Below are 24,755 nucleotides of genomic sequence, written 5' to 3'. Positions count from 1 at the left end.
TTTGTTTGTGAGTTTGATTGACAGAAAATACTACAGAGGCCAGCAGGGCTCAGATCATATTGGCCTTGGATGTTTTTTTTATCTTGCCCAGGATCAGGACAAATGGATAGCAAGATTTCAAGGCTTTTCCTCATGTAACATTTAGCTGCTGCACCTCATATATCTTTTCTCCCACTGACTGACATGCTGCTAGAGAAGTCAGGCCAGTCTGACCTTGACAATGAGAGTGCAAATATCCAGCCTTGACTGTGCAAGTTTAAAATGCTGTTTGCTAAAATGTTGGAAACTAAGTAAAAAAAAATGTAGTTCAGTAAACTTACCTAAAGAATTACATAAAAGAAAGCAGACATTTTTAGGTATTGTCCTTCTGAAAATTCACGTCAAACCTGATGAAGTGAAATGCTCAATGCAAAACATGATGCAATTGTGAGCTAAATTATGTGCATGTGCATAATGAGCTACTGTTACAGTAAAAGGAGTAATTGTCTCTTATTGTACCCACCCCAGACATAAACCAAGTGCAGTCACTGCAGGAAATCTGTCATTGCTACTAAAAGTCAATCCCTCTCACAGCTACACCACCCTCTCGCTCAGTAATTTAAGCCAGAGATGGCTTGATTAAGTGTCAAAGCTTATGGTTTGCAAAGAAAAAGACATATACAGTGCTCCACTCAGTTCTTTAAGTTGGTTGTTTCTGTGGCAGTGCCGATCCGTTCCGCTTTGCGTTTAAACATTTGTACAGATCTCACAAAGAGTAAACTCTACGAATCTGTCAAACCACAAAAGCCCACTAAAATCATCACTTCTCCTGCTCCTTCCCCCTGACAAATCAATGCCAACCATCACACTTCTAATTGATAATAGGCAGTAGTTGGCATGCATCAGTTTCTCTGCATGTGTGCTGCAGCAAAACTGAAGCCAGTCACCAGAGTCGATACAGGACCGTTCTGTGGGTGATTTGGTTGTAATATTTAATTACACACAAACGGATCAAATGGGCAGAGTCGGGTAGGGGAGTGAGGAGAGAGAGCATGGAGGGGGATCAGGGAGTGTGTAGTTTAAGTGGAAACAGATTTGTCTGACCAGGGATTGGATATAATAACCCCTTGCTGTGTTCTCTGGTGAAATCTGTTGGAGCCATACTGGCTTTGCTGGATAGAGTCAGAGAGAGAGAGAGAGAGCGTTTGAGGGAGAGATGAGGCTGCAATCCCACATATCCTCCCTGATTGGGATCTATGTAGCCAGGTTGGCCAAAGCCAAAATCTCTGCAGTTGAGGAAGAGTTTGTGTGTGTGCGTGCAGGATTCTCCCTGCGTACGCATGCATGTGTGCCAAAGGAAGGGCTGCGATCACTAAGAAAAAAAAAAAAAAAAGCACACAGCCTCTTTTGGATGTTCTTCAGCCAAGCTAAGAAAGTTTTTTTTTTTTTTTTTTTTTTTTTTTCTTCTTTCAAGTTGAAACTGTTGTTTTTGTAAACGGACTGAAAGAGGGAGCTTTTTATGATGCTTTCAGTGACCTCTTTGTCCAGAGAAGTCAGAGCAGCAGTGTGTAGGAGCCTGAACGGCGAAGCTCACACATATTGCACTGGAAAAGCAAACACACTCATCTGTAGAGACACTGTTGTGTACATGACCCCCTCCTCTTCATCTGGCCAACTTTACCTTTTTCATGCTCATGTGCATCCAGGTATTCATTTACGTACGCAATAAAGGGTGTATGAAAGTACTTAAACGTTTACATAATCACATTAGTCTGTCATAATCCAGATAAACAGGGAAGATGCAGGCATTTTGAGTATTTAACTGTCACTATAACACTGTCATTGGTAGGAAAATACCTCCTTGCATTGATAACTGCCTCCTGCATGCACGCATACACAAACACATACTAAAATAGTCCTTCAAACTTGCATGACTGCTAAGGCTGTGAGCATACACAGGGTGGAGTAAGCAAACATTGTATCAGTGGACAAAGACACTCTGTTTAGGACTTCCATTCCTGCTTAACTGGTCAGTGCCTTCCAGTTTCGCCTAAGAGCCAAATGTTCTTAAATACAAATGCATCAGTAGCAACAACTGCAGTACCTCCACCTGTGGCTTACACTGTGAAATCAGCAGCAGCCTCATAGACCAAGTTCTACAGGTTGAGCAATAGTTTACAGCTTGCAGAGAGTTTGGAAACAGTTTCTCCAACACCCCAAACATCCAGCCAATTTTCCAGAAGGAGAATTCAATGAAAGAGAGCATGAGAGAGAGAGAGAGTGAGAGTGAGCGAGAGAGCTGATCCTTACCAAATACAGGCTCAGTCTAGTTATAGAGAAAGGACGACGCAAGAAGTCCCGAAAACCAACAGAGGAAGCGGTGATTCACTCCCTCTTAAATTGTGGCATATGTATGGAATACTTAAAGAAATTTGATTTGTAAATCCCAAACTTCACAGAGCTAGATGGCAGTGAAAAGCAACAGATGCTGCAGGGAGAGGGATACACAACGTTCAATATGTGACCGCCTGTCACAAGCTGAGGGACGCATAATTAAAACAGCATCACTGAGTGTGATGAATAATTATCTTGACATAGCCAATTATACATATGGAACACACACACACACACACACACACACACACACACACACACACACACACACACACACACACACACACACACACACACACATATGCACGCACTGTATACACATACATGTGGATGGTTTTAATGTTGATATGCTGTATATATTTGTAGTTTTCTGTTTTTCTTGTAACCTTGTAGCATTGCTAATATTACTGTTTTTGTAAAATTGAAACTAAATATTTGGTAAATTTGTACTTAAATGCTTTGACAAAATCGTTTTTTCGGCCTTTCATGCCAGTAAAACCAATGAATTGAGAGAGAAGTGGGGAGGATAGCGAGAGAAAAAAGCAACATCAGTCTTTATGGCAAGTTTACTGGTGAGTGTGCCAGGTTCAGTAAGCAAAGTGCCCGTTATGACTGGTTAGCCGAGGTGTGTGCTGCATGTGTGTGCGTGTGTGTGGTATGTTGCCCTGCAGTCAATGGCTATGGTGGCCTACTTATGACATTTCTTCTGAATGCTTTTGGTTTTGATGTCTTGTCTCTCCCATCTCTGTCTTGCACCTCTGACACTGATATTATCGGTGCTTTTGAGAAGGACTGTATTTGTGTGTGTGTGTGCATGTGTGCGTGCTTGCGTGCATGCCCGTGCGTTAGCCCAGATTTGCCTTTTCTGTCAGCGGAGTTGATTGAGGGCTGACTGAGTGCTTGACTGTTAACGCAGGCGTCCAGTCACAGAGTGATGAGTGGAGACTTGGGGTGTCTCATCCTATTTGACTGAAGCCAAGGAGATGCAGCTCTCTTTGAAATGAAAGCACAAGAATGAGCGGAGGCTTTGCTCTTTCTTACTTCCTTAAAACGTCTCCCAGTGACAGCAATTGATGCAGCGTGTTTCCATATGTTTTCATTGCGACTGTGAATGGGGGTTAGGACTCACTCTCCCTCTCTTTCCTCGTCCTCCTCACTGTCTTACCGCCCTCCCCTCTCTCAACTGTCTCTCTCTCCGTCAGACGCTGGAATGTGTTTGTTTGTGTGTCGAGCCTGCAGCTTCGTCAGCAACAACGCATACATAAACATCAAGGCTCAGCGGCTTGTTTGAATCCCTTTTTGCCCTCATCACAGCATACGTCGCCCCTCCCCCAAGTTGTGCTGGCAGCCAAACCGCTGCGGGTTGAAGTCTTTTAAAGTCACTCTGATTTTAGACTGTTTCTCTTGTTATGCTCAATCAAACCTGGTCATCTACCAGTCCTCCAAAACACCACACCAGGCTCAAACTTCCTTTAGACGATCTTTGTCTTTTTACCCTTCTCAACCCTCACTGATTCCAATCTCTGGCTCTGGCCCTCACCTGCAGAGCTCATTTTTTGTAATGTACACTCTCCTGTTTCTACTTCCCTCTTGCACTCTGCAGCAAAACCCAGCCTACATTTAAATTTTATTTTCCCAATCCTTTGCATTTCCATCTGCAACCAGCGCCATCTCCTAAAAACATCACCTGTTGGGTCAAGGTCATCCAGATAGACACATGGTTATTAAAAAAGCCACAGCGGTGCACGCAGCATATTTAGACCAAAACCATGTACAGTAAAACTTCCTGGAATTCCCTCGTGGTTAGTGGAGGAAGGGGCACATTTAGAGCAGACCCATATGGAGAACACATGTGGGCACAGGAAAACAGACTCTGTCAAGACAGGGCACCCTTGGCCGCAGCCTGTAGTCTCTTTCTGTCGATAAGATCTGCACAGCACATCCGCCACATGTGGACTTCTTCCTTGAACCAAAATAAACAGATCCCAGAGGTAACCAAAAGAAGATGTATGACATTAGGAAAAGTTAGTGACAAAACTTTTGTGCAGTGGAGGTGTGACTCCCCACCAGACGCTGTGATTTAAGACCCCGGTGTGCAGGAACATGTAAAGGTTTAGATGATGTTTAGAGGACAGACGGAGCTGGAACACTCATCATCTGGTTGACCGTATTTCCGCTGCAAATTTAAGAGGCTCTTTATTACACATAATCACCATGTCTATGTGTTTCCTTTGAAAATGCAGAGGTGTGTGTGTGTGGGTTTGAGTCTATGTTGTGTTTGTGTGGCGGTTAAAACTTGTACGTCTCGACTGGCCAGGCTTAAGGCTGCTGCGATAAGAAAACTCTGACGTGATGCTTTGTTTTCATTACTTTGTGTCTGTACAGGATATGTCTCTTTTTGGTATGTTCTCATTATTTTGGGCTACATCTGCGTATAACTGTGTGCATGTGTGGGCCCATGGCCACGCAAGTATGTGTTGAACTTTGTATTTGAATGTTTCTCGGTGAACTAGTGGGCTCTGTCTATTCATCTACATCTGATGCGTCTCTCTGTGTTGTCCTCCCTCTCTCTCTGACTCCGTCTCTGTCTATCTGTGTTGTGTCGGCCATCTGTGTGTCCCTGCAGGGTCACAGACAGTGCTGGGCATAATACACTCCTTAATGGTGGCCAAGTCTCCTCTCCAACATTGATAATCTGCCTATTGAGCATTAGAGGGGTGGAGGGAGAAGACAGACGAGGGAATATGGTGGGATGTGGTGGAATTTCATACTGATGAAAGGATGCCTTGTCTGAGGGCGTTTGGAGAAATGGAATGATGGTGGTGCTCCTCTTCAAAAGATGGTTGCACATTGTTGTCCTTATCTTATTCATTCTGCAGTGTGCCTCCTGTCTGTCCGTACATACTGTGTGAATATGAATTAGACTATTAGAATCCTGTGTGTCTTTGTGCTGGTGTGGTTTGCATCTGTGCCTATGCAGAGGAGTGGAGGTTGCAGAGGAAGTCTGTCAGACAGCAGTTAAACAGACCGTGGCTTAAGCCAGGCGCAGAGCAGCCCTTGATGCTTTCCCCTCCTCTCCACCTCTGAGAGCAACACGTAGCCTCCAAAAATGGTCTCAATGCCAGCGTGTTCATCAACTCATCAAATCTGAGTCTGTTTAACTCAATGTAAACCTGTTGGGATTATTAGGCCTGTTACGATAAGACATTTGTTCCACCCGCATGGCTCGTAGACACAAGTGTGACTAATTTGGGCTCTATTGAACAAGCATTCTCATTATTATCCATGTGTTTCACATTAGGTAACAGTCCGTACAGTGCAGTATGTGCACTGTACGGACTGTTACCAGAAGTGTGTCTGCGTGTCAGTGTCCCGGCCTTATTGTGCTTCTGTCAAAAGGGGTTGTAAGGGTGCTCTCAAAGGCAGCCTAACAGTAGTTAAATTATAGTGTAAGACCCAGCCAAGCATTCAGTCCAACAGAGGTCAAGAAGGAGGAAGTGGTGGAGCTGGAGAGGTCACCACACCTTTCTGCCATTAAGCAAATGCACCAACAATTCAGTGCTTTGTCTTTTAGTTAATTGTCTGCTTCTGGTAGGGAGCTCCTCTACCAGTGAAGTCCCCTTAGGCAGGAGCCTTTCAGCAGTCCAGTCAGGTGCTAAGACGGAGTGTGTGTCTGCATGATGGTGTTGAGGGGGGCAGATGTGTCAGGAGTTTAAGCTGTGCAGAGGGAGGGAGGGAGTCAGTCAGAGGGTCAGCAAGTCATAAATACTGCAAAACCCACCCAGCTGGCCAGCTGAGCCCCAGCCAAACTGTGGAGTGTTAGCAGCTTTTATTCATCAAGGTGGTTTCATAAAAACATTGTGACAAAGTTGTATTCGTTTGTTGTGCTTTTCAGCCGAAGGGATTTGTTTTGACATGAGGTCTGCAGACAGAATCCTAAGCACAGACAGTCTGATCTCTGGAGAACAATGGAGCACATAGGGCAGTTAACAGAGACACAAGCCCACATGTGAAAGCAGAGGCAGGAGATGTCTGGATGCGTCTCTGTGACTCTGATAACATTGTGGCTCTATCTCAGTGTCTAAATAAATAAAGATAACACACACAGAACAGCGCTTGCATTCACACATACTAAGAAAATCAAGAATCACTTGAGATAGAGACACAGACTGATAAGTAGCAAAGAGACAGACAAAGATGGAAAGGAATTTACACTATCAGCATGTGGTGGTCTTTTCCCCTGAATGCAGGTGTGAGAACTAGTGCTTCTTAGCCTCATTAGGATGCCCGTGTGATGTCTGTTGTGTGAATGCACCCAAAACGCATTGAGGACGCGCTGAGATCCGATAGCCCAGACTACATTCGGACACAGTCTGGGACGCATATGGCCACATTCTTTTCACAGTGTGTACACAAATGTGTCCTGGGCCACGCTGAAGGACCACCTACTCAACTGATGTCCTCTGTATATGTAGCTACCCACACTGCCTGATTTCATTCAAATTACGTGTTTGGGTTCTCTTATCTACCACGATAAGCAGCAGATGTTTGTGAGAACACAAGAGGAGACCTGTTTTAATGCCAGGTGTGAACTGACATGCTTGAAGCTGTCCACTGGTGATGGGATCGCACAAGACGTGTGAATGCCAGGTACGTCTTAACGGAGGCAGAGATCCTCGACATTCATCGTGTCTGGATGGATGGCTATCATCTCGAGCCCCATGCTGGGAGAGACAAGCTTTAGCGGAGGTCTGTTTTCTTGTCCTGACCCTGTGAAACCTCCCAAGAGCCCCGTCTTTCTCTCCTCCCGTTCCTTCCTCACTGTTCTGTCTTTTGTTGCTCCTTGCGTTCCACGCATGAGTCTTGAAATGCCATCAACGTCTCCTGCAGAAGGGAGCACGAGAAAACCAATAACATAGTATTTTGTATGCGTATGTGTGGGTGACACAGCGAGTGAGGTGAAAGACAGATGTTTGCATGTCTCCGTGCAGGCATTTGCACATGAATTCCAAACAGCAGATGAATAGAGAAGGTGCTGATTTCAAAACTGTTTTACTTGAAACATTATGGGCTTTTACAAGGTGTGGTGCACTGTGCTGTTAAATTAACAACTTGGCCGGCAGAGGAGAGGGGAGACGTGCTATTAATGTGTTTTGAAATGTTGAACATGTGGGGAGTAAGACTCTTGTAGGTGCCGGAAGTAGGTCTAATGTATCTACCTGGCTCAGTGCTGTGAGATACAATCAGGGAGCAGAGCAAAGTGGAAAAACAAAGGCAGGGAGGATGAATGACAGGACTGAGGAACAGTGACAAGCACAGGGAGAAGAAAATCTGAGCAAGAGATGAACCTGCCTAGTGGTTCTTGGCTCTAGTGCACTCCTGCATTGAAGGCCATAATTACCCTCTGACCGACTCGTGTCGGTAGCTAGAGAGTGGTGAGGTCAGCATTTAGCTGGCTAGCACAATGAGGTCAAGTACTATTCATGCCTTCACTTGTGCATTTTTGCATGCAGCTCTCCATCTAACACTCTGGCTCTTTGTTTGGGCTATCTTTGTCGTGGATGAGTGGATGCACATCTGCAAGCTGGTTTGTGTGTCACCGCAGTCTGAAAATCGAATCAGTGAAAAACTTGCCTCCCCTCCGTCTCCTATCTTCCAAACTTTCTCTTTCCTTCTCTCCCGTGTCCTCCTTTCATTCGTCCATCTCAGCGGTCGCCTCTCTGTGCATCCTGCCAGTTCTCCTCTTGCCGAGGGTCAGCCAACGATTTCCTGCACAAGGCTGCTGTTGGACTTGGGCTCCTGGTAACCTGCAGCACAGAGACAACGGCTGGAGAAGGCATCATCATATCCACACACACATATGCACTCACACAAAGAGGCTGAAGCTTGATTTTAAATATGCGCTGTAATCTCTGGGTATCAAATTGTTGGGAGGATTGCTGCCAGGCTCACTCGGGCTTTCAGCAGGGGACTTAAAAGTTCTTTTTTTCCCATTTGCTTCTTGAAATACCATCGCTGTCTTCATGCAGAATTGCTTCTTTACACAAGCTCTCCCCAGATCCTTCCCATCTTCATTATGGTGTGTGTTATTTTCTTCCCATGTGTCTCTCAAGAGGCAAAAGGTAAAACATTGGTAATTATCACCCTGCAGTTTTCGTAAGCCCCTCCGAGACTTCACGGGCTGAAATTGGAGAACGGGAGTTGTCTTAGAGTAGAGAAACAATGTGTGTGTGTGTGTGTGTGTGTGTGTGTGTGTGTGTGTGTGTGTGTGTGTGTGTGTGTGTGTGTGTGTGTGTGTGTGTGTGTGTGTGTGTGTGTGCTCCTAGCTTAAGGCTTTGGGTCGTCCAAACCCCAACTCTGAACACTTGGCAAGGAGTTGAATGAAATATCCCACGAGCCTCTCCTTCTGTCTGTCTAGCCATTTGTGGTCATGGGGTTTCCCGAGCGGGCAAAGCAGGGGCTGCTGTTTATCTTGGAGTGAGACAGGAAGTACAAGAACTAAAAGTTGGAGCAAGAATTAAAAAAAGGTGGAGAGTTGGGCAGGAAAGAGAGATTCTGTCATGTGAAAACCTGCCAGATGTGGTACAAATGCAGGAGGGGGCTCATCAACGGAGATCGGCGGGACACACATGCTCAGCCGTCGTCGTTACACCCGGGCAGACCCTACAGTGGGAAAAGGAGAATGAAAACAGATTTGTCACTCAGTCCTCTGTTTGCACAGGAGCTGTGTGAGCATGTGTAAGAATAGTCCTCTTCCCCAATCTGTTGCACACAAACATTCCTCTAAAACACTCACACACCCATGCACAGCACTCCTTTAAAGGGTCTCTGCTGGGCAGCCTGGTCTCCCTGGGAAGGGTACAGGGGTTTGTGTGTTTTAATGTGTGTGGTCAGGATGTGGCTAGCACCTCTCACTCGTCATGATTTACTAACAATACCCATGGTGGTTAGAGCCTGACACTCAGCAAATATTACAAGTCTGAGTGGGTTGACCATACAACAATGTGGAAACTTTTCCATAGTCTCCCATTCCTCGATTTTGTTCAGATGTAACACAGTCTCTCTCAAGAAGTGTGTGTTGCTCCTGATTTATCGATTGCTTCCTGCCAAGCGAGGCTTTATTAATTTCTTTAAAGGGCGTAGTTGGTAATATACAGTGCAGCCAGTCTAAAATTTATATGTGAGTGTGCCAGGGTGTGAGTTTGTGTGTTAGGAAGGGCTTCAAGTCTGTCAGCTATTATTTAGCCATTGTGGCTTGGGAAGCGTTGTGGGAACGCCAGTTGAAGTGAATTGACCGGGTCTTCTGCGATACTCAGGAAGAAATACATTAATACACACACAGACACACACACAGACGTGCACGCTCGTGAGAACTGAATTGCATCCGAAGAAGTTCAAAGGCAAATGGCCTTTGACTTTGACGTTGCTTTTACCTCTTAAAGTGCACCGTTTGTCAAAGTGCTCTGGTTTTATAGTAGAAGGAATACAGAGGAGAAAGACAACAGCCTCTCTTGAGATGATATCTCAAGGATCCTTGTCTTTCTTTTTCCATCTGCTACTTAGAGGAGAGGGCTTCAGTGGGTGGTCCACAGAGACCACTGGAACAGTAGCCTCTTACGACCCGCATAACGCAGAGACACGCACACTCATGCATATACACCCAGTGAGAGGCACACGACACACATGGGTAGACACATTAAAGCAGACTACGCAGATTAAACCTGTCTGAAGTTGTCGAGATGACCTTATAAAGTATTTCAATGACACACACTGAGTCAATCTCGCCTGTAGCACCTGCAGAGGCAACAGCTGGGAACACACACAGCAACAAACACCACCCCGTGTACACACACACACACACACACACTCACCACCCACAACTTTATTTGTGCTGCTGCCATGCTTGGGCTATGGAATGTGTGCGCAGGTGCCCCCTGCAGAGAGAAAGCAGCAAACAATCATCCCACTGAATATGGGTGTTGTTTGCATAGGAGGTGCAACATTGTTCTCTTTGTGTTTGAAGGACAAGACTGTAGTGATGACTCAGGGTTGATGGGTAATGCTGTAGCAGTGATTTTTCTCTTTTTTCACTGCAGCTGAAGGGCAGAACTGTGAAACTCATTTACATTTGATGTGACCAGATCACAGTAAGTCCAGGCACACTGAGGCAGAGGATACACGCTCAGCAATCAATGTGTGCATCAGGACAGGAATACAGGGGCTTCATTAGGCCAGAGGGCCAAGAAAAGACACTAATCTGACACATTTTCAGAGGTCGGCTCCTCTTTTTTGTCATTTGTTGTTACAAGTGTTAATTCTTCCTTTTGTTTGTCATTTCTTTTGCTCCGTTTTTAGAATTCAGTCTTGTGTGCCTCCTCTTTAGCGCAAAGTTTGTAGTCACATAAGCACAGTCCTCCTTTCCACAGGAAGAGGGGAGAGTGATAACTGTATCAGGCTGAGCAGAGAAACAGCAGATGGTTCCTCAACCCTCAGCTGAACATCCTTCGTGTGTGTGTGTGTGTGTGTGTGTGTGTGTGTGTGTGTGTGTGTGTGTGTGTGTGTGTGTGTGTGTGTGTGTGTGTGTGTGTGTGTGCGTGCGTGCGTGTGTGCACGTGCGTGTGTGTGTGTGTGCTATGTACTGCAGTGGTTGAAATGAGGCAATGTCTACTCATGACCCTTCATCAAAGGTTCAACCAAAGACAGATTTACAAGTCTCAGATGGTTTCATTTTAAGCTTCTTTTTTTAAGACAAGGAAAAAAAGACAGTTTAGTAAAAAGAAAGAAGAATTGAGAAGAGCTGTGTATCTTTTCTACCTTAATATCTTGAGACCCTGTTTTATATTCACCTTGTGATATTTTGGTGTGTGTGTGTGTGTGTGTGTGTGTGTGTGTGTGTGTGTGTGTGTGTGTGTGTGTGTGTGTGTGTGTGTGTGTGTGTGTGTGTGTGATGATGACATGAACGCAAGGCTTCGTTTAACTTTTAGTGTGTCCCATAGTGCTGACCAACACATGGGCACTCACATGGACATAAAGGAGGGTGGCATCAGTGTGAGTGTGTGACTTTGTGTGTGTAAGTGTTGCTTTGTGGGTGTGTGAATATTTGAGGGTCAAAAGGTGACATAACTGCCTAAGAGGATGGTCCTTTTTAGCATGCTCCTTTTGAGGTGTGGACACTCCCTCTGTGTTCAACGTGTGAGGGGTGTGGACAGGGTGTGTGTGAGGGTCGGGGGTTGAGCTGTAAACCTTCGTCGGGTGTCAGATGGGTCATGCAGCCGGTTGAATGAGGTGTCTGGTCTGGTTAAAGGTAGTTTACTGCCTTCTGCAAAGAGGTGGACATCCTGACACGCCCTGCAGGTCCCTAACACACCCAGGTCACACAAGTACATGCACACACACAGAATATTTAGAGCTTTAGTATCTGAACTCTGCTGTCATCTGCAAGAGTGACACACGGCCACATGATTTGTGCTTTTGATGACACCTCAATGTCTGACGCATTCCATTATATAATTCTGTGCCATCGTGTGTGTGGCCAGACTGCACCCAGCACATTCATCAGAATATCATCGTGTGTGTCTGAGGTTGGGTGGTCCGTTGATTTATAGCCAGTATGTCGCTCTCACACGTGTTCACAGTGGCATTGATTTGCTGACTAATTGCAAGAGGTGCTCTGCCCGCTCTAACCATCCAGTGTTATGATCTGCGTCCCCTCCCAGCATTGAACTGTCACCCCTCCTCACAGTGAGGACAGTTGTTGTCAACAATAGCTCAGACAACAATAGAATTGGACAGATGTGAGTGAACCGGCCCTCCTCATCACTGCAGACTGGAGAAGTGTGGGCCTTCTGAACAATGCTCTTTCCGCTGCTCTAAAATGCTGCTGAGATGTGATGCCCATGAAAAACCGCATACTGGTCCTCTCTATTTATCTTATCCATGACAGGATATAATGGGATGGAGTGAGTCTGTGGGTGGTGGTTCTTTCTTAATGCAGGCTTAATTGGAGCATGATCGTAGTAAGGAGGTTAATGCAACAATGCTCTACAAATAGTTTTCTGTCTATAGAAGTAAATGTAGCCTCCCCTTTTTATTGAGCTGACTGTGCAGGTTTAATCACTTAAACTAAGATGTGTGCAGCCAGTAATGGAAAGCAAGGTAGTGCATTTAAGCAAGCAAGTTAAATGTGGAGGTATTTGTACTTTACTTGAGTACTTCCATGTTATGTACATTTGCTGAAGTGTATTTTTGCATGTTTGGCTTTTACTCATAATGGAGCACTTTTAAGTTGTGAAGTGCGTGAACAACAGTCAGTGGCTGCCCAGAAAGTGGTTTGCCTTTTCCTGTCCTGAGCCTCTTTTCCACTCTGCTGTGAAACCCAGTCCAGAGATTTAGTTCGAGAGAGTCGGAGAAAGCGGTAAAGGAGTGATTGAAAGAGTGAGCGAACCTCCATTCCTAATCGTAATCCATCCACCATCCCCCCTCCACCAACCCTTGTTTTTTTCCCCCCGTTTGACTCACTCCGTTCTGCGTCATGATTTTGCTCTCTACCCAGCCCAACACGGAATGTTAATCAGCAGAAAGCTGCTTTAGATTTACAAGGGGGAATTTGGATCCAGTTCTTTGAAACGTCAAACTCTTAAGTCTCTCCATCAAAACCGCTTGTTGGACTGTGAGAACCGTGCTGCGGCAGGAAGAGCTTATATCTGAACACGGACGTTGGGAAGGATTTGGTGCTGTTAATGCATCTTCTGAAGTACCTGTGAGTGTCTGAGGACGTCACTCTGGTGCGAAAGGCACAGCACGGGACTCTCAGTGTGTTAATTAATGTCTGGGCTAATGTGTGAATGCTCAATTTAGCGTGTAAAAGAAGAATTAGGAGGATAGACGGAGCTAGAAATAGAGTTAGAAACTCAGTCTAATAAGTAATTGGTGAGTCACAAAATGTGCTTTTGGTGGGTGTTCGGGGTTAAAGCGTTAATGAAACAGTGCCACATGTGTCTGTGTGCGACACACAGACACAGAAGCGCCTGGTGCTGAGCTTATTTGAGTCTTGATTTTAATGTTAATTTTAAAGGTGTTATAGTGGGGAAGTTTATCAGTGACAAAACTAATGAGCAAGCATGAAATTAATGCAGGCTATATAAAGTCAAGACTTTCAGGAAAACTGAACCACGTTTGGATGTTCCACGAAGTCACGGACATGTTAGATTTAGTGCATTTTATACTTGGTTTACCTGGAGTTTGCATACAAATCGACAAAACTGAGTGTGCAACTGTGAACGTGATGAGCAAGTCTAGTGAGTTGGTTGTGCCAGCTAAAACACCTGTAACCCTTTTCAAACCTTCGGGGTTCAAATGTGTTTAGCTCTTGCTCAGTTTTTGTTGTTAATGAACTTCCCTATTTGATCATTTGAGATGACTGGAGAATCACTGTTCAGAAGTTTTCGTTTCATAATGAAAAGCCTTCACATCTGGCCACCGCCAACCAACCAGAGGTCATGTTTATTTGGTGGTCAGTGGCTTTAAACCTCCATCACAGCGCACACTCAGACAGTGTTTTCAGGCATCTGATTCACTTAGAAAAGGGAGGGATCCACACAGCCAACTGGCCAGTGAAACTAACTTTACTGGAGTCTCCTCTCTTGAAAAGATTATGAACTTCCAACTCATTCGTGAGCACTGTGTGCCTCTCCTCAATGAGTGTGTTGTCTGCCGTCCAAACTGACTGGCTCTCTGTTCTCGCTCTCTAGTGGGTCCAGCTGAGAGAAAATGAGTCGATCACACAGGCAGAATGGGAGCAATTAGCGCAAACGCACACTCAGATACACACTTTGTGCCTCTTTGCCCAACCTGCTGCCCATAGTGTTATTTGTGGGAGAACTGAATAGAGGGCAGCTTGTTCTTAAAAGGGAGGTTAACTGTTTCTTTTTAAAATGGGCAAATAAAACAGGCAGCCCTTGATCTGCTTCAGCCAGTAAGGTCCAGTCTTGACTGTGGACATAATGAGCCGATGAAGCCGATGACGTTGAAAAATGAATGCATGCATCGTCAGCGTTACATTTTGCCCTCAAGAGTTTTTATTTGTCTAACACTTCACCTCCTGGTGGTGTTTTGGACAGTGACATCATCTCAATAGTAAAAGTGGATTTGATCATGAGGAGGCGGGTTTGAGGTTAAACATTTATGTGGATGTGTTATTGCTGTGTGTGTGTGTGTGTGTGTGTGTGTGTGTGTGTGTGTGTGTGTGTGTGTGTGTGTGTGTGTGTGTGTGTGTGTGTGTGTGTGTGTGTGTGTGTGTGTGTGTGTGTGTGTGTGTGTGTGTGTGTAGTATGTCCTGTGACAGAAAACAAAACCAGCCTACATTTACGGTATAGTGTATTTCCAGCTCCAGTGCGGTGCAATAAACCTATAAAAGCTAGTCATCCAATCGTGACGCTATACTGTCCCTTTGCTGCACACTATGTGAAGTGGCGTCATATATGGAAAAGGGGAATGTTGAATGAGACTAGATAGCCACAGGCACCACAGTTGGTCTGGAATGCAAAATATAAAACATGATTAGAGAGCGAAAGAGGGAGAGTAGAGGAGGGGAGAGGATAATGGGGAGAAAGCTGAAGTCATGTTTAGGATTAGAGTTAGTCGTGTTGAGGAGCTTATGGCGATATTTTTCAGGGCTGTGGGAAACCAAAGCCATCTTGAACTGTACCACTCCTAATTCCTCCATGTGTGCGTGCGTGTGTGTGTGTTTGTTGGGGGGGTGGCAGTAGGTATGTTATTGTAGGCCACATTGTCCGACTGTTAGCCTCACATGAAGTCCAACTGAACTGGAGGCGGCTGTGGCTCAGGAGGTAGGTTCGATCCCTGGCCTCGACTGTCGACATGGCGAAGTATCCTTGGCCTTCAGTCATCAGTGTGCGAGTGTGTGAATGGATAAGGCTTGTAAAGAGCAGGTGGCTTAACCACCGTACAAATATGTGTGTGAATGGGTGAATGCAGACGAGCGCTTTGAGTAGTCATCAGACAAGAAAGTTTCCATGCAGAGTTTCCTAGCAGAAGCAGACAGCACACTGCTTTCGAAGATTCAGCATCCCCCCTGTGGAGATTCAGGCCTAATCTTTAGGTCTTTGCACACTGGGATTTCAGGCAAACTTCAAACAGCGGACAGATCCGACAATGCTGCTTTCAGCCTGGGGGTAGGAAGTAAATTCTGCACTTTCAGATCTTAGTTTTAACCTTTATTGTGTTTTTATTTCCTAGAAAACATCTTTACATGCCAAAAGCTTAGTGCTGCATAACAGCAACAGTTCGACAACAGCAGGCAGATCAGGCTCTGCATGTGATTCCTTCACATTCACCAAATATAGGAACTTTCCTCTTTCCATCTTAGCTTGTGTCTTGCAGTGATTAATGATGTGTGTGGGTGTTCTCCCTCAGTGACTTTGGGAAGCCCCCTTTTACACAGCTGATAAGGTTACTTCCTCTTTTAGCCCCAGCTGAGCATCACCTCTGACCTGTGACCCATTGCAGGCAGGGGTCACCAGAGGTGTCAGGGAACATCAACCAGACCCCACTTCACTTGTCCATCAGGATCAGTGATTTATCAGGCTCTGATAGGCCTGTGCGTCTGTCTGTGTGAGATAGTATCTTGGACGTCTTTTAAATCAGAAACATCTCGAGTTACTGACATGGATATTCCAGTGAAAAGTGTCGAATAAGCAGCTTCAGTTTATGAATTCTTCTTTGTCTGCCCCCCAAATCCACATAGGTAGTTTGTACTTTGAAAGACATCCTTATATGCAAACTCAAATGAATGGTTATTTTTATCCCAAATACTAATAGACCACTTATAGTTTCTAAATGGCCCTCTGTCCCACTTGAATTCTGTTTAGATAAGGAACATGATGAGGGTCCGCCAGAGCAAGCAAACACGTGGATATTTTTAACCCTGTGTGCCGAACCCTACAGTTGGCAAAGCTGAACAAAGCTTAGCCCTCTGGTCCAACAGAGAGAGACATACACATACAATAAAGCTCATTCATCAGTCTAACTGTTTTCCTCTCAGAAATCGGGCTCATTGCCTCCAATAAAAGACCCGTGTGTGGCGAACAATCTCTCCAAACTGTGGGAAGAATGTGTTGCGTGTGGGTGTGGGTGAGGTTGGATGTGTGAAAAACAGGTGTTTTGTAGCCTTTAAGTGTGGAAAACAAGAGGCCGGGCCTGTGAGTGAAGGATCACATCTGGCCCCCACTCACATGAAGTGAGCCGTGAGCATGTGTACGTCTTTTGTTGTGTGAGCGACAGACTTTGAAAGACGGAGGAGATCAGGGTACTTAAGGGGTGATGCACGCCCAATCACAGCCCTGTCAAACACTGTACTATTGTGTGACTGTCCACCTTCCAGCCTCCGCACAGGGACTAGGGTATAGCCTCCTGGCCCAGAATCAGAGCTCCACTCTGGCCAGGGGGAAGTCTTTGAAGTCCGCTTTGCTTGAATCTCTGATTCATTCACAATGTAATGAATGACGAGGCTGTTAAAGAAGGCAAGGCAGGTGTTCACATGTGTGTTTGCGTGCGTGCATGCAGTCATGAGCTTTTCTATCGGCTTATTGAGGACATACACGGCAGGAGCAGAGCCACAGTAGACAAAACAAATGGGCACACACAGACTAATTATGGTCCAAGAATGTACTTGTATGGGAGCTTAGAGCTGTGACAGAACATAGCAACAATCAAAGAAAATGTCAAGGTCTGGATCGCTTTAATAAAAAACTGTTGATTGTTGCATGCTTGTTGTTATGTAACCTTCAAATAATAATAATGTGTCATTGTCATTTTCTGCTGAAGTGACTAAAGTGATCTTAGAGTGGATTTTTGTGAAGAGAAAGGAGCAGTGAAATGTGAATGACTAAAATGTTAAGAATATTTACTCATGAATGCTTGGCAAAGGGAGTGTTCTAAACACATTCCAAATTGGAAATTCAATCCAAAGTTGATTCACAATGTGCGGTTTCGCCTTGGTCTGAGAATTTAGAGCTGTTTTTTCTGGCCCGGCACTGAAGGTGAAACCCAAATATCTTCCAAATCTATGTTGAACAAGCAGGCATGAGAAGCAGTAATGTCCTCCAAAGCCTACACATTTTCTACCCTCGTGCTCTACCAAGCTTTTATGCAAAACACACAAACTTAGAGTCAAGTAGAACAAATTGCGACATTGGGAGATAACGGGAGAGCAACAAAGAATGAGAGTGGAGGCATGTGGGAAAGGCCGTGATGTGTTCAGGTCCAGCTCAGCTCAAAGCAGACTGTTTTCTTCTGGCACGTTGTACTTGCAGGTCGCAGTTAAACGCTCGTATGATTTCCTGATAATAGATTGAAATTTGAATGTTGGAATTTGCTTTGACAGCAATGTTATTAATGTGACGTGACTCATAAAAGCGCCTAATTGAGAGAGACAGCCCGGCTGGGAAAGTTTCAAAAACTTTCAGCGTAACAAAAAGTAGTTGTGGGGTTTTTCTGACCTTGTTACGGCAGTATGTCCGACGTCATCATGAGTGATAGCTTGGCTGCGCTAGGAGGAGCTGGAAGGCTTTTGAGAGATAGTTTGGATGGGCTGGGGACTGCTGCAGGCTTTGTGGTAAGTTTCGGCTGTGATTTGTAGCTGGGATTCCCACATGACATTTGCAGGGTCAACCTCAGAAATGGAACCATAAAGGCCGCAATAGAATGAATCCCTTGTGCCACTTGTCTTCCCCCGCCTCACCCTTTTCAGAGTCTTAGATACTCCTGTCTTTCTCAGTTCCTCCTCAGTTGTATTCCTCCTCTGCATGACTCATTCGTCTGCCACCAAAGCTCTGCAGCTCTCGATCTCTCTCCTCCCCTCAGCTTCTATACTCTCATCCCCTCCCCTTTGTCTTATCCTCAGCCTCTCCCAGTGCCAGAGATAAATGATGCATATCGTGCTGGAGCTGCTGGTGCTCGTGATATTAGTGGTGGTGGTGGGGACAGGCCCTGGTTGGCTTACAGACCTACATCAGGCCCAAATGACGCAGGCTGGGGTTCAGCGGTGAGGCAAGCAACGGGGTGGGACTGTGGGAACTACTGAGAGTGTGGTGCTGTGTGAATATTTGCCACAGCTTTGAAAGAATATGGCAGAATCAATTGAGACTATATTAACATTTCCAAAGCTTCTGTTCAAGACCTGACTATTTAAAGCATGCTAAATATAGACCAAAGCTTATTCTGTTAGAGTAATAACAAGAAACTTCAGGATACATCAAATCAGTCCCTTTTTATGATGTGATGTTTTCTGCGACCTGGAAATTCACCCTCTAATGTCCAAAAATAGTTCTTAACTAGTTTATTTTAACACATGAAGCAAAAGAGGAGAGCTGTGCTTCCTGAAGTCGTCCCAAACTGTTTAGACCGGTTCATTACACTAGTTTAATTAGCCCTCTACGTATTATTAGGTTTTTATTTTGTACCTTTTGCTATATTTTATGTAAATGGTAAGAGTTTGAAGACTGGAATAACGTCAATGTGACGTTCTTGGTGAATCACACTACAGGGAGCCAGAATAGTCAATTTGCACACCATTGCTCTCTCCCCTGCACACACAGTCTTGCACACACACACCTGCCGACACATTCATTTTTTCACACACCCGCACCCACAGTAATGTGACAGAATCTCTCAGAATGGCTCCTACACTTCAGGAGGCATGAGTCTCTCTCGCATAAGTTGGAATCAAGCCATTACTGAGAGAAGTGTTCACGTTACATGTCACACAGTAATGCCCGCTAATCTGTCATGGGGGCCAGTGTAGTTATGGTGGCCATAAAACAAGGTGGTGTACACACAGAGAGGTAGTTCAGGAGAGTGTGCAGCACATGAGAAAGTTAACACAATAATGTGTGAAACTTTCCTCTATTTGTCTGTGAAAAGAAAAGTGAAAACTCCACAGACAAAAAGATTCACAAAAGGTCTTGTAAAAATGTTCAAGCTCCAGATGCTTCTTCCGTGTTTATGTGTAATTGTAAGTGCTCTTAAACAAGCTGTGAAAGCAACACCCCCATCATAATTACCGAAATACCTGAAGGGGCACATCAAAGAAGCGCACACATGCCTAATATGCCAAACGTGAGTGCATGGGTCTGTTTGTGCTTGCGTGAGTGAACGGGGATGTGTTGAAGCTTGTGTACAGTTTGGTTGTCTGCCGTGCAGGTTCTTTGTAGCAGTGGTACTCTGCTAGAGGCAGCCATTTCCATTGTGTTGGAACGGGGAGTCAGCACATATTATACACGTCAGATGGTGCAGAGAAAGTACGAGAGAGAGCGAGAGGTAGAAAGAGATGGTTAGACTATTTCTATGAGACTAGATTCCCTTTGGCAGCACGGCTCTGCTGGAGAGAACATTTCTTTAATTCTGTCAATATGTTTTTCATTTATGAAGCACTGCTCTAGACTGAAGTGACTTCTCTGCTTGGCTTTGTCTTTAGGAAATTAACACATCACGCACCCTGTACTTCTCAATTGAAACGCCCAGCTGTCTGTAATATTTCCCTCTCACTTTTTTTAACAGAGCAGTTGATGTACAGCCTGTCACATAGACTGGAGAACGTTTACGTCCAGCACATGTGATTTAACTCTCTACCTGCCTCATAGCTTACCTCTCCTTTATTGTGAAATACTACATGCGCTTGTTTCCATACACAGCTGACACCATGTTGCAAATTAGGCTGTGATGGCTGCAGTTGTGTGCATTACAAAGCAGTGTGTTTGTGCAGCAGTGTGATAGGTAGAGGCCCTACTCTGGGACATAAACCGATCCTGCCAGCCAGTTCAGACTCAAGTTGTGCTGCTACACGCACTAGTACTCACTGCAACATCTTGTATATCCAGCACATGTTTTGCAATAAGGTATACTCGCTTGTTCACAGATGGTGCTGATATCGCAGCTGCTGCTTATACCAGATCACAAACTAGATATGAAATATAAACTGTGTCCATACTTTGGATTTACATAACAACAAACTGTTTCCACAAACGGAGGTGGCCTGAAACATAAAGGCAAGTTTATTTATACATTTCTGCACATGCATATATGCATGCACAGTGCTTTAAAACATTCAGATGCAGCATGAAACATATAGAAAACCGTTGAATGTGGATTAAAAGAGTAGAAACAAATACAAGTTCCAGTAGGTGGATAATTCATGTGGATGTTTAAGGCCAATCAAAAGCAGCCTGAATTTAAAGCCTGTCAAAATGTATTCCAGTTTGTGTCACAGTACATGTTTATGGTGAGCGCATGAAGCCACATCTCACACAATATACAGTGCAGAAGGATATTTGCCACAAGTTTTAAAATATTCTGTACTTTACCCTCCTAGAGATTTAGTCTGCCAATTTTTTTTTTTCCAAAGTTCAATCTCTTCTTGAGTCACAGGGTGCTGAGAAGAAGCGACCTCAGAGTAAGAGGATGGGAATGTTTCTTTTTTTTTTTTACACACATCAGCGTTTTTTTCTTTTCAGCAGCGTTCTCAGATTCCAATGAGAGGACACTGCTCGCCGGAAGCACATGGGAATGTCATTTTAGGGATGGTAGCCCATCTTTTCCCCTCTGGGATAGAAAGGAGAGTTTGAGATGAGGAGGCTTTTTTCCTCAGGCTTTGTAAATAAATCACAAACCTGCACCGATCATCTTTCCTCTTTCCATTTCTCTTTTCTATCCCCTGCCATCCCCCACTCATTTCCTCTGGCTTGGCAGAGAGCTCACCTCTGATTCCGACGCCAAAATAAAGGTTAACCTTTGGGCAGCTAACCGTGTTCACCCAGATGCTACATGCACAGTCGCGAGCAGCACACTGTGGTTCTTACACAGCCACATAGTCTGAGAGCTAAGAGCCAGCAGAGATACAGAGAAGCAGAGAGCAACAGTCTGCGTTCTCACCTTCATTTGTTCCAAATTTTATCAATTTTAGCTGGAAAACAACCATCACGAGCAACTTACAGCAGTTATTTTTGGGTTATGTAAGAACGATGTTATCTCCTCACCAGCAATTAGTCTAACAACCGGCTGTCATGTCGAATAAAAGAGCAAACCGGGTGTTACATATCATAATTTATCTATTATCTGATTTTATGAAGGGAGATAAATGATACTCCTTAATAAATTCGACTCGTAGGAGAAAAAGCTGCTTTCCAAATGTTCTCCTTAAGCGTACATCCAGTTTGTCAGAGATGGCTGGGTTGGGCTCACTGGGTCTCCAGAGGGTCCATGCGAAGAGGAAATACCACACGTGTCGTGATATTCACAGTAACTGTCACACTGTTGACTGCTAGAAACCCCCCACTGTTTTTATTATTCTGCTCACTGTTTTGTTGTACTGCGCTGCATCTGTTTGTCCTGCTGCACTGTTCACTGCTTCTACACACAGGTGAGCACACCACACTTCAGTGCCAGCAGTCACACCGTGCCACGGACCCGCCTTCGTAGTTCTGCTTTTTCATTTGGAATTGCACTTTTTTCGCTCCTCTTCATAGCGTGAGGGTCACATCCAACATATGTTCTGATTTTCTGTTTGTCCTGACAACCTTTTAGTGTATGTGTTAGTGAAGGATGCAGTTCATGAGGAAAATCAAGGTGAAGCAAATTGCAAATCCTCCTTGTTTGTTTCTTCATCTGTCACTGTGTCCATGTAAAAGAAGGTCAGAGCAGAGGTTGTTAGAGTCCTGGGATGCTGCTGGTGGTCTTTGACCCCTGCAGAGCTCTGTTGATTGATGACATCCTATGAGCACCGTACCAAACGTTTGTCTCATTGAATGTTCCCGTACACTGTCATGTCAGCTTTAACTGGCATGTATCTTCTTTAATTGTCCTTGTTTTACTAGTTTCTTCAGACCTCTGTGAAAAAAATGCCCTGATGTTGCTTTGTGTGAGGCCTCAGCCTGCGTCAGATGCAGTGTTGTTTTGCTTGCATTAGCCTGATGTCACGTTCGCTCTGATTATTTTCCTGACTGTGTTGAGAGCAAGGTTCACATTCCCTTGTGTTTTAATTTGCCCTCAGCGGTGTGGGTTACACGTTACAAGGATTATAAATACTATGTAAATACCACCCGCAATTGTTCTGGGACTTCTGCAGAAGCATGTGTGGACGGACTGTTTCTGAGGTTATGGAGGCTTGTTTGCACTGCTCACAGACTTACCATATTAATCAGAAGTAACGCTCTCTCTCTATGTTTTTGTCCCTGTAGGTGTTTTGTCTCTCCCGGCCCATTTCAGTCCCTACACAGAGAACCAGCAGACGTCTGTGGACAGCAGGGAGGATGCCTATGCCCAGCTGGAGCTGAGGACGCTGGAACAGTCCCTGCTGGCTACCTGTGTGGGCAGCATCTCCGAACTCAGTGAGTGCATATAGTCCAGAATAGTGCGTGTGGTCCGGCATCTACTTAATATCAGCAGATGTCTTTCACAGTACGTGTTTAATCTATTAAATTCCTCTGAGCTCTTTCAACAATCATAAAGGAGCAGCAGCAAAGCCACAAAACATTCTTGTTATTACAGACGAGTAAACATTCCCAGAAAGGAAGAACTCGTTGTCATATTTTTTAAGTGCTTGACCACTTTCTGAAAGCTTTCTAAACACACCTTGTTATTCCCACTGACCCTGGAGGACAGGACACCTTTCTTCTGCCAGAGACGCTGTTATTTCACACAGAAGTGCCAAACAGTGTTAATAGAATTACTTTTTTAGCACTTTCTGTCTCATGAGAAGTCCCACCTTGTGTCTTATTGTGAAAGTCATCTAAATGTGCACTCTTCTAAAAATAAGCAGTGGAATAGTTTATCTACACATGGAGCTCTGGGGAGTAAAGTGATAATGCCTCTGATTGTATATCGTCTGTCCCTGGTCTGTTGTTTTATGTCGTGTGTATCAACACAAACTGTCTGGTGCTCTGAATATTTTTTTCCCAGTCAAGTTAGTCAGCATGAGAAAAAATCTGGATTCAGTCTTTATTCTGTTTGTGTGCAGTAGTTGTACGTCTACTCCTCGTAGCCTGGCTTTCATCTGTGTGTCAGAGGAAAAAAGAAGGCTGGCTCCCATTCTCGTCTCCCCTGGATAGATGCATGTTTCTTTAAGAAATTTGGCCAGGACAAATACTGAAATACTGTATATATGTTTGGTATTTGGACACAACACTGTCCCTTTGTCATGCTTCACATCTGGAGCTTGTCAGGGAAAGTGTAAATCTGTTGAGAAGTGAAGACCTCCCTGTGACTTTTTTTTTTTTTCTCCAGTCATCAGCGTTTGAATGACTGGATGGATTCACTGAAATACTGCCAGTTGTAGATGTCCATGTCTCATACACATGATGGGCTTTTGGTGAACAGAGAGGCATGCAGTCACACACATACTGTACTCTACTGTACTAATGCTTAGTTTAAGCTGGAGGCTGTGATGGACTTGGCAGATGATGGAGAGCTGGAAACAGGACATTAAAAAGTGAGAAACAGACAGGACTGAAGGTGGAGTGAAAAGTAAAGGATTAAGTTTAAGGATGGAGTACACAGTGGCTAACGCAGGGCTCAGATCTGTGATGGTGGTGGTGGTGGTGGGGTTTAAGGGGAAATGATGGAAAGGTAGAGAGGTGAAGAGTGAGGTTGTCAGGGCAGCGAGAGGGGAGGAGGGGAGGAGATTAGTGTTGGTGAGACTGGGGATAAGTTTCCTTCTCCAAATGAGCTAACACTCTACCATTTGTTCCACCAGCACAAGGCCACGTTCATACGCCACCGCTGCTAGTGAGGCATTAAGAAAGTGTACACACACTCTCAAACACAGACACACTCTTTCTCTCGCTTGCTCAGAGGTCTCTTTGTGCCACATCTCTGGTGGTGTGAAGCTGGGCTGTTCTGGGCAGGACTGGCATCCTTCAGACCCATTCACGCCTGCACGCACACACACACACACACACACACACACACACACACACACTCACTGATATGCATACACACAACAAAAACACAGAGCTTGGCACTCTGATCTGAGCCCAAGAGACCAGGCAGACACAGGAGCATCTGTACTGAGCTGCCCAGCCCTGCTGGATCTCTAGACTGCACTTGGCCAGACACACTAACACACAGCATGCATAAACATGATGGATAATGGATGGCGGGATACTGGACATTTTGACTGAATGTCCAAAATTGCTGGAAATATGGCGTAAGCTGTAGACTGGCTCTGAATGTCGTCTTCAGACACATTTGAATGTTTCATTTTCAGCTTTCAGCTATGGGAAACTATGAGTATGTGACCGTCCAGTTAACTAAGGGAAATATTAAGGATCATGACTGGCCTAACCCAAATAAAAATGAGCTTTGTGCTA

At 44.8% G+C, this 24,755-nt stretch overlaps 1 protein-coding gene across 1 annotated transcript in view; it reads left to right on the top strand.

Moving 5' to 3' along the window:
- abtb2b (ankyrin repeat and BTB (POZ) domain containing 2b) overlaps window positions 1-24,755 on the top strand; it is a 45,047-nt gene that overhangs the window by 6,388 nt on the left and 13,904 nt on the right. The window contains exon 2 of the mRNA XM_070972918.1: window positions 22,626-22,775. Coding sequence (XP_070829019.1) covers window positions 22,626-22,775 — 150 coding nt within the window. The remainder of the gene's footprint in view (window positions 1-22,625; window positions 22,776-24,755) is intronic.

The sequence above is a fragment of the Chaetodon trifascialis genome, chromosome 10 (assembly GCF_039877785.1).
Source record: "Chaetodon trifascialis isolate fChaTrf1 chromosome 10, fChaTrf1.hap1, whole genome shotgun sequence".
Taxonomy (NCBI): domain Eukaryota; kingdom Metazoa; phylum Chordata; class Actinopteri; order Chaetodontiformes; family Chaetodontidae; genus Chaetodon; species Chaetodon trifascialis.
The sequence above is the reverse complement of the archived record's forward strand: the minus strand, read 5'-3'. Positions and strand labels throughout refer to the sequence as shown.